The sequence below is a fragment of the Babylonia areolata genome, chromosome 9 (genome assembly GCF_041734735.1).
Source record: "Babylonia areolata isolate BAREFJ2019XMU chromosome 9, ASM4173473v1, whole genome shotgun sequence".
In the NCBI taxonomy this organism is placed as follows: Eukaryota; Metazoa; Mollusca; class Gastropoda; order Neogastropoda; family Buccinidae; genus Babylonia; species Babylonia areolata.
Window position 1 is genome coordinate 3,768,267 of NC_134884.1, and position 16,157 is coordinate 3,784,423.

Genomic DNA, 16,157 nt, shown 5'->3' on the forward strand with positions numbered 1-16,157 from the left:
TCCCCCTGTAAGCCCACGATTTCTCGCAATCCCACGATTTCTCTCACTTTGTGAGAAAGTGTGGTCGTTCCCCTCCCACGTTTTCTCTCAACTGCGAGAAACCATGAGGGGTCCCCCCCCCCCCCCACAATTTCTCACAATGTGTCAGAAAGTGTGGGAAGTCCCCTTTATTTTGATCACAACTATTTCCTTTATCACTGGAGTTGGTTTCTTGACTTTTCCCAATGCAAATCTAAGAGAAAAATGAGAGAGAGGAAAAGACAAGAGAAAGAAAGGGAGCGACGACAACGACGATCATGATAATGACAGTGGCGTCAGCGAAGACATCAACAGTAATGACATTCAAACACATCTGTTTAATGCATTTCACATAAGATGGATCACTGCAATGCATCAACCTCAAATTCAACATCAAAACCAAAAGCAAACAAAGAAATTAAGGCAATGTATACAACTCAAACAAATATATATATATCTAATGTAATAAGACGTGAACCAAATCTTTCCCGAGAGATGTTTGGATTAAAGTGATTCAACTTTCTATATAAATGTGACAGAAAAAGGTGTTTCACAATGCTTTACTCACACACTGTCATTTGTTGATTGCACAACTCTCTTTAATCATACTGGATTTGTTCGCGAGACTGCTTTGGGGAAAAAGCTATTGGTGAAGTGATTGGTTTTGGTCCAAATACTTCAGTGCCAAAGTGAGAGAAATCATGGGATTTTGAGAAATCGAGGGCTAACACCCACCAACCCACCCTCTCTCCCCGTTGTTATTCACTGCAACCCCATACAAGGTATGAACGTTCACCACCATAAATGACCAAGTGAATAATTCAACAGACCAGCACATCAACTGAGTGAGAGATTAATTCAGGGTGATCAGTTAGCTTCACTGCAGTGATACAACTGTCAGGGGTAGTGGGGAGAGTTGGGGCGGGAGGCTGAGGGGGGGATGGGGGTGGGGGCGTGGGGGGTGGGGGGGTAGCATAATGTTAAGCGACATACTACCATGCAATACTGAAGCATTTTCAGATGTTTATTTTTGAGGCCTCACATCACACTTCTGGTACCCAGTTCTGGAGAACGACCCATAATTGTTCTGAGCATTGCGGCACTAGCGTCAAGTACTGTGATATGAAATGTGCATTATTTGTGCATTATGAGGTATTGTGATGTATGACACATGTGTAATAAGTGTTGTGTGTCGTATACAGTTATTTCTGTGTGAATCTGAACATACTTCAGTGTTTGGTTGGATGTCTGCGCAAGGCTATGGTATGAAGTTTTTCAATCTAGCGCTCAAATGCATGCTTTGCTCATCGGTTTTTACACTGCACAGTGCAATTCAGCATGTTTTACATGGAAAAGCGCTACATAAACTGGATTATTATTGCTGTTATTATCATTATTATCATTACTATCGTTATTGTCATTAAAGTGTCACCATACTCAGGCCTGAGGTGCAGTGCCCCTTCCTCCTGCCCCGGGGCGTTGACATGGTAGACACAGAAGTGTCTGAGGATCGGCTGCATCTCAGCGAAACTGAAGAATCCTTGGAAGCAGGTCACATCTGCAAATACATCACTTTACTGAGACCAAGTCTTTCTCCTGCATTGTTCTGCACTACAGGTGGAAAAAAAAAGAAAAAAAAAAAAAAGAGCGCAAGGAAGACGTAAGGAGACACAGTGCAAAACAGGTCAGTTTCGGTTTCAAGGTGGTGTCGAAGTTTCCGGACTCATCCATGTTCATTTCACTATATCTGCTGTACATAAGAAAAAAAGAAGAAATAACAGATTTCTAAAAAGTAAAGGCAGATGCCTGATCTTTGTATAAACTCAATGCGCTGATCCGACATGCAGAACTGGTCAAAAAGGAGGGAAGAAAAATGGCTATACTTTGGGGAAGATAATACTACAACTAATAATAATATATCGTATCTATATGGCACAAACTCTAAGCACCTCGCATGAAACAGTACATAAACGATAGTGTATTAAACAACACGACAGCACGTAAGGACATGGAAGTGAAAGACAATCTATGTACACCAACACAATACTACAAGTTGCAGATATGAATAATCACATAAATAAAGCACAAAATATGCCCTGCATGTGTGTACACACACACACATGCTAAGACAGCATTAACAGGCAACAATGAAGATCTCTGGTAAAAGGCTTTTGTGAAGCAGGGCATGAAGAGGATAAGTATGTAAGTGTTGTACTGTATTGTACTTTTCTGTACTGTACCGATCTGATGTGTACTGTGTTACTGTATTGTAATATACTGTATTGTGCTTTTTTTGTGTTGTGTTACACATCGGCCACAACAGATGAATGAAATTCAATCTGCTCTTCCAAGACAGAGTGAGCGTATCACCATAATGCAGCGCCACCCATATATCCTGGGGAATGTCCCTGTTTCTGACGGGCGCAATAGCCGAGTGGTTAAAGCGTTGGACTTTCAATCTAAGAGTCCGGGGTTCGAATCATGGTGACGGCGCCTGGTGGGTAAAGGGTGGAGATTTTTACGATCTCCCAGGTCAACATTCGTGCAGACCTGCTAGTGCCTGAACCCCCTTCGTGTGTAGACACAAGCAGAAAATCAAATACGCACGTTAAAGATCCTGTAATCCATGTCAGCGTTCAGTGGGTTATGGAAACAAGAACATACCCAGCATGCACGCCCCCGAAAGCGGAGTATACACGTAAAAGCCCACTCGTGTGCATACGAGTGAACGTGGGAGTTGCAGCTCACGAATGAAGAAGAAGAAGAAGAAGAAGAAGAAGAAGTCCCTGTTTCTATCTGCTATGAATAAATATACGGTACTTGTGTATGTGTCTGCATGACTCAAGCCTGACTGAACGACACAGGAAAAGAATCAGGAGTGCCTGAATGCAGCTGTCAGTAAGCTCTGCCCAGTTAGACAGGTTGTTGCACTACTATGTGTTTGTAAAGATCTTGGCGTTTTGTCTTTGACCAAAGACAGGTGCTATAGTAAGTATCAATAGTAACACTTCCTCACCATCTCAATACTGAAGTTCCATGGTGAAAATATAATGCTTCTTGCAGTTCAGAGCAATCTAATAGCAGTACAGTACAATCTCAATGCCAGTGATGTAAAATGATGGTTAAAAAGAAACACAGGGGGACAGGGGATATGTCTGGTTGAGACTTAAGCTAAAACTGAAAAAAAAATCACCTCAACAAATTCTGATCTTTCACCTCACCAAATTCTGGTAACAGCACATGTAATAAATCACCCTGCTTTACAGAGAATAAATGGAACATTGTGAGTTATCCAGAAAATATGCACACCGGAAATAATCCATCAAAAGTCCAACTAAACTGTAACAAACGATGGACTTACTGCAAATTTATTCTGCTGAACAATACAACAAGATGATCAATATAAACTACTGCACTCACAATAACATACTGACGCATAAATATAGATACAATCTAATTTGATAACCCCTTCCTATTTCTAAATTAAACCACCTTTCATTACAAAGATACAGAAACATACATATTCAAAGCAGTAATTCATGCACAAAGAAAGCAAGCAAAGCATACTCACGGTTTAGACCAATGTCATGAAAGGTCAGGATGGCAGGCTTGGTACGATCGCCTTGAATAGCAACATGCATGTTGCCATAGGGAGTCTCCACATCGTCCTCCTGGGAAGAAGATTAATCAGATAAAGGTGGAAGGTTTCAGGTCCCATAGCCTTATGATATATACGGTCATCAGGGCAGTGAATTCACATCCACTATGTCAAGGGCTCGGCATAGGAACACACGACCCAATCCTCTCCTTCCACCATTTCAACCCTCCCCAACCAAAGTTTAGGTTCTTACACACATGGATGGAGTGAAGAAAATCAATGTAAAGTGCCTTTCCCAAGGACACAACACCATGCTGAAACCATACCTCAAACCCTGATCACTGGTGGACACTGGATCAGAAATCCAGTGCCAAACAATTTCTGCCATGGCTGCCTCCTTTCAACCCTTTCATCCCTTTAACTCTTTGAGCCCTGAGTTCCTGAGCAATTTTAACCCTTCTGCCTGAGCTCCTGAGCCGAAATTTGCAAATAATTGGTATTAAACCCTTTGAGCCCTGACCACCGCTTTACCGGTGGCAGAGAAAAATGACATAATGCCCAGCCACCGGTTGAGCGGTGCGTAAACACTTGAAGCGTGCAGAGTCTCAACCTGGCCCATCAGGGCAGAAATCAGGGACAAAATGTGCGAGAAAACAACTGTACACAATGCAGCAAGTAATTGATATGCTTGATAATTTATCGGAAGTAGAGTATGACAATGATTACTCTGATAGTGAGGTGGAATTCGAATCGGATGATTTTGCTACAGATAGTGATGTTGAAAATGAATCTGAGCATGCAGAATTAGTTGATCAAAGGAGGCGTGTCAGGTTGAGACTGCACGCTTCATGGTAGAAATCAATCTTTTTTTTATCCAAAGCACATGCACGAAACACAGTGAAAAGGCATGGCAATGTTGGTACTACGTTCGCTGACGTCAGAATATTACGGTTTTTCTGATTGGCTCTTCAATATAAGTCAACCAATAGCAAAACACGACACAAGTGTTTATGCACCGCTTAACCAGTGGCCAGGCATTATGCCACCCCACCCCTCCCCACCACCGGTAAAGCGGTGGTCAGGGCTCAAAGGATTAAAGTCATCTGCCTGTACAGCCATCCTGGTCTGGCATGTTTTGGCCCCTCTAAAACAATGCAGAGGGGTGCTTCACTTAAGTCACAATTTCATAACTGCTCAACCAACAGCTCCCAAACTTCACATAATGCTTCAAATATGATTTTGACACGAACTGCTAAAGCTGAAAGACAAGGGGTTCAATACTTTATTTGTACGTTTAAATAAAAAACAGAAATAGTTTAAATCTCACTTACTAACAAATTATTTGTTCAATTCATTTGAAACTTTGCTGCCTAAAAGAAATCTGATCTCTGTCACTTTCCTCAACAATTACTGGATGAATTATGTGTCAATGTCAATGTTATTAACTGGGTTCAATTCACTACCAAAATCCATCACAAATTCTTTAAGCACTTGCTGCGCAGTTGCCATGATGTTTAGCCCTAGCAATGAAGAAAACCGCATAAAAATTGAACCAATCCTTGGATATGAAAGCACTGTCCTGGTGGCCACAAAAGGCTATGAGACATTAAACCTTTTTTTAAACGTTAAACAATTTTTTCAAATATCTTATACAATCATGCACTCCACAAAAACGATAGGAAGCACATCTGTGTAAAGCCATTAGCCATTTTGTTTTTGTGCTCCCACTGTCTGGAATTCACTGCCTGTCAGTCTTCAATACCACACAACACTCCCTCTGTTCAAATTCTACTAAAAACTCATCTGTTGTGTGAGGCATTTTTGTGATTTTTTCCCTCTCCCACTGTTAATATATGCATTTTTCTACTCATGGGTGCTTGTGTGTATGGTTGAGTGTTGTTAGTAATTTTCAGGCATGCCTGCATGTGATTGCGTGATTACCAACGCACTGAGTCCGAATGATCTCAGAGAAATGCGCTGTACAAATGTATTCATTGTGATTATTGTTATCACTTAACTTTTAAACATAAATCTCTTGTTTCTCATACAATATCAATGATGAAAAGTGACAGAAATGCAGTGAAACCTGGAGAAGGACGGCTGCAGCGTCGTTGGCAAAAGATCTGGGCATTGGGTCTGTGGCTTCGATACTCATCAGTTCAATGTCAGTCAGTTTTTCCATCGTACGATTCTGAACAGAGGAGGGGAACATGTCATTTCATGGGCAATGAATGAAAACAAACTCAAACAAGAAGGTATGTCTAATTCTTTCTTACATTCTACACACTGTAAAGGTTTTCAAATTCTGTCAATGCTCTGTGTGCGTGTGTGTGTGTGTGTGTGTGTGTGTGTGTGTGTGTGTGTGTGTGTGTGTGTCTGTGTACTGTGTAGATAAAAAATTTTTTTTTAAATCTCCTACGACAAAAAATGTTGTTTATACAGGAACACATTACCATGTTCACAAATCAACTCCTGAATAACAAACAGATAATCCAAAGTTCCATTCTAAATCTGACAAAAAAGGAAATTATCATATACGATGCAAGAAATATGTAATTTATGATGAATAATAATGAGGATGTTGTCCATGCTGCCATGGGATTCAGAATCAAATTTATCAAACCTTAGACTTAATCTTCATCTAAAATCCAAACAAAAGCTTTTCTTAAATAAGCTTTAGAAAACAAAAACGAACAATATCTTACTGAAAAGATTAAAACATAAGTATGCAATTCAAACTGCCATCAATTTATCTTAAATAAACACACACACACACATTCATATATGACAAATAAAGCAAAATATATTACATGCATTTAAATTACAGCAAACTGTGAGAACACAAAGACAAATACAAATAATGCAGCGCCAGCATTGAAGTAACGACCGAATAACAATGCAATATTGTCAAAGAACTTGCATGCAATGTTCCTACAGCTCTTAACATAAAAATAAAAATGGACCCACATAATTTTTGAGAAACGTTCATGGTGACAACGCAAGTGATTGTGTGTGCATGAAGTGATTACACGTAATTCAAAATGTTTGATTAACACGGATAAAATAAAGGAAAATTGAAAAGGTAATGGAATAAAGTTCACAAAGTGGAAAAAAGGTATTTAAAAACTGAAATACAAAGTAAAATGTTAGATTTCATGATAAATAATCAACTCAATGAACACATAAATGGCCGAGTGGTTGAAGCACTGGACTTTCAATCTGCGGGTCATGGGTTCAAATCCTGGCCATGGCGCTATGTGAGTTAACGATGGTGATTCTTTTCATCTGCCAGAATAAAAAATGTGCACACATGCCAGTGTCTGTATCCTCTTCATGCTTCATGTATATTCACATGCAGAAGATTAATTCATATGTATGCATATCAAAGATCCCTTAAGTTAGTGCTTTTTTTGGTTATAGAAACAAGAACATACCCAGCATGCATACGTCCAAAAATAGTGTGTGACTGCCTACGTCAGTAAATTGCAGGGTAAAACCTATCATGCATGTAAATGCACACTTGTGAGTGAACACATGATTTGAAGTCCACAAACACAGAAAATGAAGAACACACAACGAAACCAACCAATTACAAGCAAAATATGCGGCTTTTTTTTTGGTGATTTCATTAAATACCAACTTGAAAAATTAATTATTTCATGCGATTTTCAACAGACAAAGAATTCATAAATGTTGCTTTTCATGTTTCATTTATTGACAATTTTTTTTTTTTTAACTTTTTTTTTTTTTTTACCAACATCTTATGACCACCATAACCTTTCTTCAAGTATCTTTATGTCTTTCCACTTTTAAGTGATGATAGTTGATTTTACAACAAATAAAACAGAAGAAATCAACACAAAAATTTAGATTTTCACCAGAAAACACAAACACCTATGTGTTCCAAATTCACCTTGTGCAGGACAAATATTTGAATGATAGTTCTTTATGAGAGACTGTGCATGTTACTTCATTTCTGCAAACTCAATACTCCATGGAAATGTGCATAAGAACTGCCAGTTTAAACCACTGACAGTCCATGCGTGCGAGTCAATCTCTGACATGTCTCTGTCATGGGCTTTTAAGGCAAAATACAGCTGTTAAGTGCCAGTGCCATGTGTACACGATTCACATAAAAACTTGCTGAAATTCGCAACTCTTGAGTCCATCAAGTCTGCCACTCACTGCACATAGCCATCACCATCATGATTATACAAATTGTATTCAAGCCATCTTTATATCCACTGGGTATCTAAACTGGCAATTAAGCTGCATATCCAAATCTATTGCATCTCACTTTCACTCATGCACATTATGTAGCATATTAGTTATTACCTTCTTTTTTTTTTCTTCAAATGAATACACTCACATTGTAGAAGAGAAATACTGACATGTATGTTGTAAATGCATTCACACTGCGAAAACAGCACAGAGTACAGTGGATAATGTCAGGTGTCAAAAAGTGATTGCTCACTAGCATGGCATACAACAGAGACAATACTACAATGTGAAAACACCTCAAGTGCACTGAACTCACAATATACCCAACAGCTTGTTTCGGATCTGGTGTTTCCTGAGTATAAGTGATGGAACAAAACAGACAATTATCGGGAAATTAAAAAAAAAAAATTGTTTTCTTACTGCCATACACAAGGAGGGTGGGGGGGTGGGGGGTTAAAAAAAAAAGTCTTGCGCAAAATTGGTTCAAGTAAATTTTGCAATTGTCAGCCACAACTCAAGAGCCCTTCAGTCATTAAATCAATGAATGAAAGTAAAGAGGTACTGTGGAAGGAAATGGCTTGATTCAGTAGATAACTGAAGTTTGATGAAAGGGAGTGAGACACGACTCTTTAAAGGGTACTTCATTCAGACTAAGAAGTCCTCCACAGAAGCAGCAACTGGCATATATGTGTTAAAGACTTTCTCTTCAGTTGTCAACCATGGATGGTTTTATCTGGCTAAGATGTCTGAGTAAATATCACCGAGCTGACAGCTGTTGAGAATTACTGGAACAGGCTCTGCGGAAGATTGGCCATGTCTTCTTTTTAGGTCAGTGCTAAATAACAATGTAGTCTGAATCTTAACTGATTAAAAAAAGAAAAAAAAAAGAAAGAAAAAAAGCTACAAGGTATGATATAAGATTATATATATATATATATATATATATAAAATCTTGTATCATACCTGAAATTTATATAGAAATATAAGAATATATTCAACATTTCAAGCAAAACTTCAGTATACTTTGACATCTATTGTTCTAAATATATTTTTTTCATTTCACATTTTAAAACACACCCACTTAATGTATTATTCTTATTCTTACAGGGTTTTTCTTACCCTCAACTCTATCCTTCGTGCTTGAAATTTTGAACGCAATATAAACATTTTCAGTCGCAGTAATCATAATGCTACTGTCCACATAAATGTGACCAGATTAATTTTCAGTATGATTTACATTGCTACTATGCTGGATCATATATATACATCACAGGATACAAGAACTAAAATCTGCAGCAGATCATCCATTGTCTGTCAGCACTGATATCAAGTGAACCATGGCAAAATAGTGCCTTGACAGACAGCTCATTTTATCATCACAGCCTGTCACTGTTCCATTCTGTGTGATGATCTGTCTTTGATAGCATTACATTCACCTGACCAATGAGGTACTAGCAGCATCATTTTGGGAACATGTTATATAATTTTCAAATGAAAGCACAACGAAGTGATCTGTGTGTCCGTGTGTGCACACGCATGTATGTACCTGATGCACATGCATGCATGTATATGTTTACTGTACATATCACTATCAGTCTGTGTATTGGGTGTGTGTGGGTGGTGGTAAAACATTCTTTACTATCATTTCTTACTAAGGATCTTCTCTTTCCTTAGCAATGTCAAAACAACCAAACCAATAAAGGAAACAAACAGAAACAAAGCAGTGCATGCTAACCTCAAGACGACTTGCAGTCAAAAGACGCTCAGTCTCCATAATTTAACCAAGTGTGCTTCAAAAACAGTAAAATGCTGCAAAAAAAAATCATAACAAACCAAACAGAATTAAAATCAGAATGTTAGGTAAAACCAAATAAAATCATGACTATATGACAAAGCAAAACTGAAAAATACACAACACAGTGATCAATAATCAAATAAAGACACCATGGCATTGAAAAGTAAAGTAATATTAGTGAACTAAACAGTTTTGATAGATCATAATGATGTGACAGAATTTTAACAAGTATTTAGTTATGTCTGCATGCAACTACAATCATAATTTGAAGTGATGACTTAAGAACCCATCTCTGGCAAAGTGTGTACGTGTGTGTGTGTGTGTGTGTGTGTGTGTGTGTGTGTGAGAGAGAGAGAGAGAGAGAGAGAGAGAGAGAGAACTGATATTATTGCCTTAGCTGAACTGAAAAGCATTCACAAAAATGCAAATGTACAATCTTTTGAAAATAATAAAGAAAAACAACAAAACAAGTGTAACTGCTCTGATACCTATCCCTGCCCTTCAAACACCAACTTCTAAGCCTCCTCCAGAATAAAGAAAAGAGAAAGAAAAGAAAACAAAAGAAAGAAAGAAAAAAACACACATACGAAAAGACACACACACACACACAAAAAAAAAAAAAACTACAAAAAAATGTTACATTCATTTGAGAGCTATACATCTGTGCACATATATGAACTGCATGTAAATGGGAGAACAGCAAGCCCTTTTGGTGAAGAAGAAGAACAAGTAAAGAACAGAAAAAGAAAAAGAAAAATATGAAGCAGAAACAAAACCTTAATCAAAACGTTTTTTTCTGTGTTAATGCATGTTTCTTTATCATATTCCTTTGTAAAATAGCCAAGGTCCACAATTTTGATCTTTTAGGTGTGCTAAAACTGTTCTATTACTTTATGGTACCTAATACAGAACTGATCATTCATCATTTTGACAATACTTACTGTACAGGAATTCCTATCAGGTCTGTGAACATCACATTCACGAAATTATTTCGACAGTGCTGTGGTCACTAGACTGGATTATTCTTATGTCAAAAATAGGATATCGTATTCTATTTGAAATACACGTTGACTGAAATAAACGAGCACCTGTTTTCTTTACAATGCATGCAATGCAACAGCTCCTTGATCGTTCCGTTATCAAGTCCTCGAACATAAATGAAATCCATCCTACTCCTAGATCATTATCAGGCTCCTGAAAATGTGATGTGTATACATTAGTTACCCAGCATTGGCCTCCTTTACGCTGCTGCTTTTTTCTGATAAATCGTTAGCATTATCAGACAACAGCACATTATTTTGTCATATAAAGAAAGAACAAAACACCAGTTGACGAGACAGAAAATTCTACGTTTTACCTTATTTGACCTACAGACGTCCACCACGAATTTGACCACAAAGTGGATAACACACGGCGATTGGCTACAGCGTAATTATTCACCCAATCAGATATTGTGAAAATAAAGAAACTCTTTTCAATGTAAAAACACGATTGGTTGGCCGCAAGCAGACGATGACCTCAACTTTCGATCGTGATGCTTCGCTCTCAGCACAAGAGAACCACATGCAAGCAAAGAAGTATCCAAATGAGATTGGAAGCCATAGGTAATTGATCCTGTCTTGTTTATCACCATGTCACGCGTCGTATTAGACAATGCTGTAAAGAAACGTGACTCACTGACGCAGAGCCATCAATTTTTTATGACACCGCGCCCCTTCATGCTCCATTCCTGACCAAAAAGGTTCTTTTTTTTTCGCATGAAAATAACACTGTTGTTAAAGACACAGTAGGCACACACCCTTTTGTATTCTGTGATGGGTATTTTATTTGATCAAACTGAGCGCGCAGCAAAATAGTATGCTCTTTATGCTGCCGTTATGTGGGATGTGAAATAGCCAGCATTTTCCTTTTAATTAACAATAGATGTAGACAGATACTATGTGCGGTTCTAAAGACCCTTTGTGTTAGGCTAATGGTTATTATCGGCAAACATTCTTTCCGGCATTTCAAGCTTCAACATCCAGACATACCAGATGTTATAAAGTTGTTGCAATTAGAGAGATGGTGTGATTTGTCTGCAGTCAGCTTGGGCATTATTGTTTGTAGCGAAGAAAAAGATCTGAGAGTAATTTTTGATGAAATTTTATCCTTTGATCCACACATACAGAAGGCAATTGTTAAAGCAAACCGAAAATAGGCATGATAAAAAGGTCCTTTGATTATATTGATAACACCAGGAATGGTCTCCCAGAAGAGGTGGTAACAGCCCCAACACTAGCTGCTTTCAAGGGCTGCTTCAGCACTCGCTGGGCCAGTATTCCCTCCCTTTACGACCCAGAGTGCTACTACAAGTCAGTAGTCCACGAGTCTTCACCACGCATGCTAGTGTTTAGAATAGTGACGAGCCCAGAACGGCGATCAGGCCACTACCTGGCCTCAAGTGTCTATCAAGAGCAAGATAAAAACACTTTTTCAAAATTGTACAAAACCCAAGTTTGGTCACATCTAAAGAATGGAAAATGTTCAAAGGAGAGCCACCAAAATAATTAAGGAATGCAGAGATATGACATACTTAGATACTTGCAGTTGCCATCATTGAAAGGAAGAAGATTGAGACTCAGAGATTTAATCCAGATATTTAGAATATTGAATAACTTCAACAATATCAATGCAGACAAAATGTTTGTTAAGAATTCTTCTGATAAAGCAAGGAATAATGAGGCAAAACATAATTTAAGACATTGTAAATACTAACATCTGTAAGTTCAGTTTTACAAATTGAGTCATCAAGCACTTGAACAACCAGAACATGAACTGCACAGTCTTAACAAGTTAAAAAATCTGTTCAACAGTGATCCCAAAGTGCAACAGAGTTTTCAAGATTTTGATGAGTTGAATTATCAAGCACTGGAACAGCCTTAACACGAACATTAAAACTGAACCACTTCAAAAATCTGTTTGACAGTGATCCCAAAATGCAACAGTTTTCAAGATTTTGATGAGTGGGATTTTATTTTCATTGATGATAAAAGGAAATTAGTATAGGCAAGCAAAGCAAATCATTAAGAAATTATGTAACAAGGGCATAAAAAAACCAACAAAAAACTTAGAGGTCCAAAAAATTAGCCCCATGCCTTTGGGCATTGGGTCTGCTCCATCCAATGATTGGGCTGGGCACATTTAACTTTTGGGTTGCTGCATCATCTGATGGCACTTCGGTGCACTTTTTTTTTTTTTTTAATTATAAAAAGAGCCTGTGTTTACTGTTGGTGCTGCTGTACTGTCAGTTGCATGGGCTTCAGTGTTGTACTCATGCCATGGTCGCTCATTCCCCCCTCTCCCGCCCAGTGTTGACTTTAGGCCAGGCCAGAATTGGGTGTTGAGGTTGATGAGCAAATGGGGATTCAGTGCAAAGTCACCTTCACAGTGAAGGCACCGAGCAAAAGATCAGCAGAAACTATCTCTCAGAAATAGAGCATTCTAGTTGTTCATGTAAAGTTTGTATAATCAGCTGACAGGTGCAATAGCTGAGTGTTAAAGCATTGGACTTTCAATCTGAAAGTCCCAGGTTTGAATCTCAGTAACTGCGCCTGGTGGGTAAAGGGTGGAGATTTTTCTGATCTCCCAGGTCAACATATGTGCAGACCTGCTTGTGCCTGAACCACCGTCCTCTGTTTTTGCAAGCAGAAGATCAAATAAACACGTTAAAGATCCTGTCATCCATGTCAGTTTTTGGTGGGTTATGGAAACAAGAATATATCTGGTATGCACACCCCAAAAATGGAGTATTGCTGCCTACTTGGCAGGGTAAAAACTGTCATACATGTAACAGCCCACTCGTGAACATGAGTGAGCATGGGAGTTGTAGTCCATGAACAAAGAAGTATAATCAGCCTTGACTGGGGTCCACTCAAATGATTGGGGTTGGGTGTGATGGGCTCTGTGGGGCTGTCCTTTCAGTGGATGGTATTCCACTGCAGCAAGGCTGCCACTGAGGAGTGTGGGTGATTTTGCAGCACATCTGCAGACTTTTAAAGAAAGCCAGTGAAGTTTCTGCAGCATATTTAGTCAACACTTTGTGTCTTGTGCTGTTTCGGGCAAGCAGCCTGGTAAACTTGCTTCCAACATGTTGACATCTCCTCTGTTGGGTTTCACACTGCATGCACACTCTATTACTGGGTACACTGTGTGTCATATATTTGGGACATTTATGGTGGTAGCAAGCTACTAGTGTAGGATGAAGTACACGAATCCTCTTGCTCTGGCCCTACGGTGTCAACATGCTTGTCAAACTTTGCAGTGTTCTTCAGAGTAATGCCAGTAATGTTCCACAGCCAGGACTGTAACACAGAACCCTCAAAATGAAATTCCAGTGCTCAAACCACTGGGCTGTCGTGACTGTCTGGTCCTTATTTCAGATCCCAGTTGTGGTGAGTGTGGGTTAAGGGAGGAGATTAGTTTTTTTCTGATCTCCCAGATCAACATACCTGCTGACCTGTCAGTGCTTTAATCTTTATTTGTATTCACATACATATCAAATGTACATGCAAAAGATCATGTAATCTATGTCAAGGTTTGATAGTTTATGGAAGGCAACCAGCATGCACACCTGCATAAATGTAGGGCAATGATGGGTCATACACTTGTTTGATCAAGTTACCATGTGAGTTGCGAACCACACATCAATGAAGAAGAAAAATCTGCTAGTCCATGTATCAGCATTTCCCCCCCTTTCCTTTCACTCCTAATTTCAAACTGATCTCAGTTGTGTTAATGAAGTAAATTTTGAAAATAACTAGTCATTCTCAGCTGAGATTGATTCAGACTGTTGAAAGCTCTGGGTTTTTTTTGGATTCACTCAATAATTCATTGTGTTGATTGTAATATGTCAGTATTGGATATGCATACTCACTTGACAACCACTCTGTGCTTTTTGTAGGATGGAAGGGTGGGGGTGTCTTCTTCTTCTTCTTCTGCGCTCACTTGTATGTACACAAGTGGGCTTTTATGTGTATGACCGTTTTTACCCTGCCATGTAGGCAGCCATACTCCGTTTTCGGGGGTGTGCATGCTGGGTATGTTCTTGTTTCCATAACCAACCGAACGCTGACATGGATTACAGGATCTATAACGTGCGTATTTGATCTTCTGCTTGCATATACACACGAAGGGGGTTCAGGCACTAGCAGGTCTGCACATGTTGACCTGGGAGATCGTAAAAATCTCCACCCTTTACCCACCAGGCGCTGTCACCGTGATTCGAACCCGGGACCCTCAGATTGACAGTCCAACGCTTTAACCACTCGGCTATTGCGCCCGTCGGTGGGGGTGTCATTGCTGGTTATTATTAATACCAATACATGTTGACTGATCTTGCTGTTGACCATGGTGTAATAGTTACCACAGAATACTTGAAACAGGAAGGTAATGAGTCTAGTTATCTTGAACAAAAATAAATCAGTTTTATAATAATGAATCAAATTTTCTGCAGGACAAAGCTCTGTGTGTGTGTGTGTGCATGCAAGTATGGATGTGTGTGTGTGTGTGTTTGTGTGTGTCCAAACTTCTTTCTCTTATCAGTTAACACATAAAATCTGTGTATAACAATACTGTGTAATTTTCTGAAGATATGAAATATACTGTGGAAGGAGATTTGATAAAACCAAAGGCCACATCTCAGAACATCTCACACTGAAGGTTCACTATGCAATCAGTTAACACAAAAAATCTGTGTATAACAATACTGTGTAATTTTCTGAACATATGAAATATACTGTGGAAGGAGATTTGATAAAACCAAAGGCCACATCTCAGAACATCTCACACTGAAGGTTCACTATGCAATCAGTTAACACAAAAAATCTGTGTATAACAATACTGTGTAATTTTCTGAACATATGAAATATACTGTGGAAGGAGATTTGATAAAACCAAAGGCCACATCTCAGAACATCTCACACTGAAGGTTCACTATGCATTTACCATACTGCCAAACAGCCTTCCAAAAACAACCATCACCAAACAACAATTTGCGTCCTTTATTAAAATACTCAAGCTCAGCCTGTATGTATGCCAAATGAAAAGCAGCAAGAAATAAAAGAAAAGCAAAAGTTGTAAACTGATTTTGCTAACTGGGCAGAATTGCACGTATAACTGAACAGGCGTTGATGATACTGTATTGAGTCACATACTGTGTATTAACTAAAACAGATTAATATGCAAGGCATTTGCAATCAAGAGGTTTAATGCACAAAATAACTGTTCTACAGAATAAACATTGACACAAAAGCAAATGTATTGAAACTGATATTTGTACCACGTAGCATTTATTTACATCCACATATACACATAAATACTGTGGGGGGAAAATCATTTGTTCACTGGTTCTGGGGGAAATATGGTAACTGAAAGAAGATCCCAGTCCACTTCTATTAAAGAAAAATCTGAAATAGGAAACAAAGGTATTCCACACCAAGCTTTTTCTATAAATTCTTTAAGTGTGGTACCTGATTTTGTAATACATCT

At 38.7% G+C, this 16,157-nt stretch overlaps 1 protein-coding gene across 3 annotated transcripts in view; it reads right to left on the reverse strand.

Annotated features, from left to right (window-relative positions):
- The window catches only part of LOC143286014 (protein NDRG3-like), a 201,009-nt gene that overhangs the window by 19,803 nt on the left and 165,049 nt on the right, over positions 1 to 16,157 (reverse strand). For 2 of the 3 annotated variants that reach the window (XM_076593516.1, XM_076593515.1), the window contains exons 1-5: positions 10,990 to 11,023; positions 9,573 to 9,646; positions 5,703 to 5,807; positions 3,590 to 3,689; positions 1,456 to 1,576 (exon numbers count right to left, since the gene is read on the reverse strand). In XM_076593516.1, the coding sequence (XP_076449631.1) occupies positions 1,456 to 1,576; positions 3,590 to 3,689; positions 5,703 to 5,807; positions 9,573 to 9,611 (365 nt within the window). In that variant the 5' untranslated portion in view covers positions 9,612 to 9,646; positions 10,990 to 11,023. Of the gene's footprint in view, positions 1 to 1,455; positions 1,577 to 3,589; positions 3,690 to 5,702; positions 5,808 to 9,572; positions 9,647 to 10,989; positions 11,024 to 16,157 lie in introns of those variants that run through there. The other variant, XM_076593517.1, reaches the window with a different exon arrangement.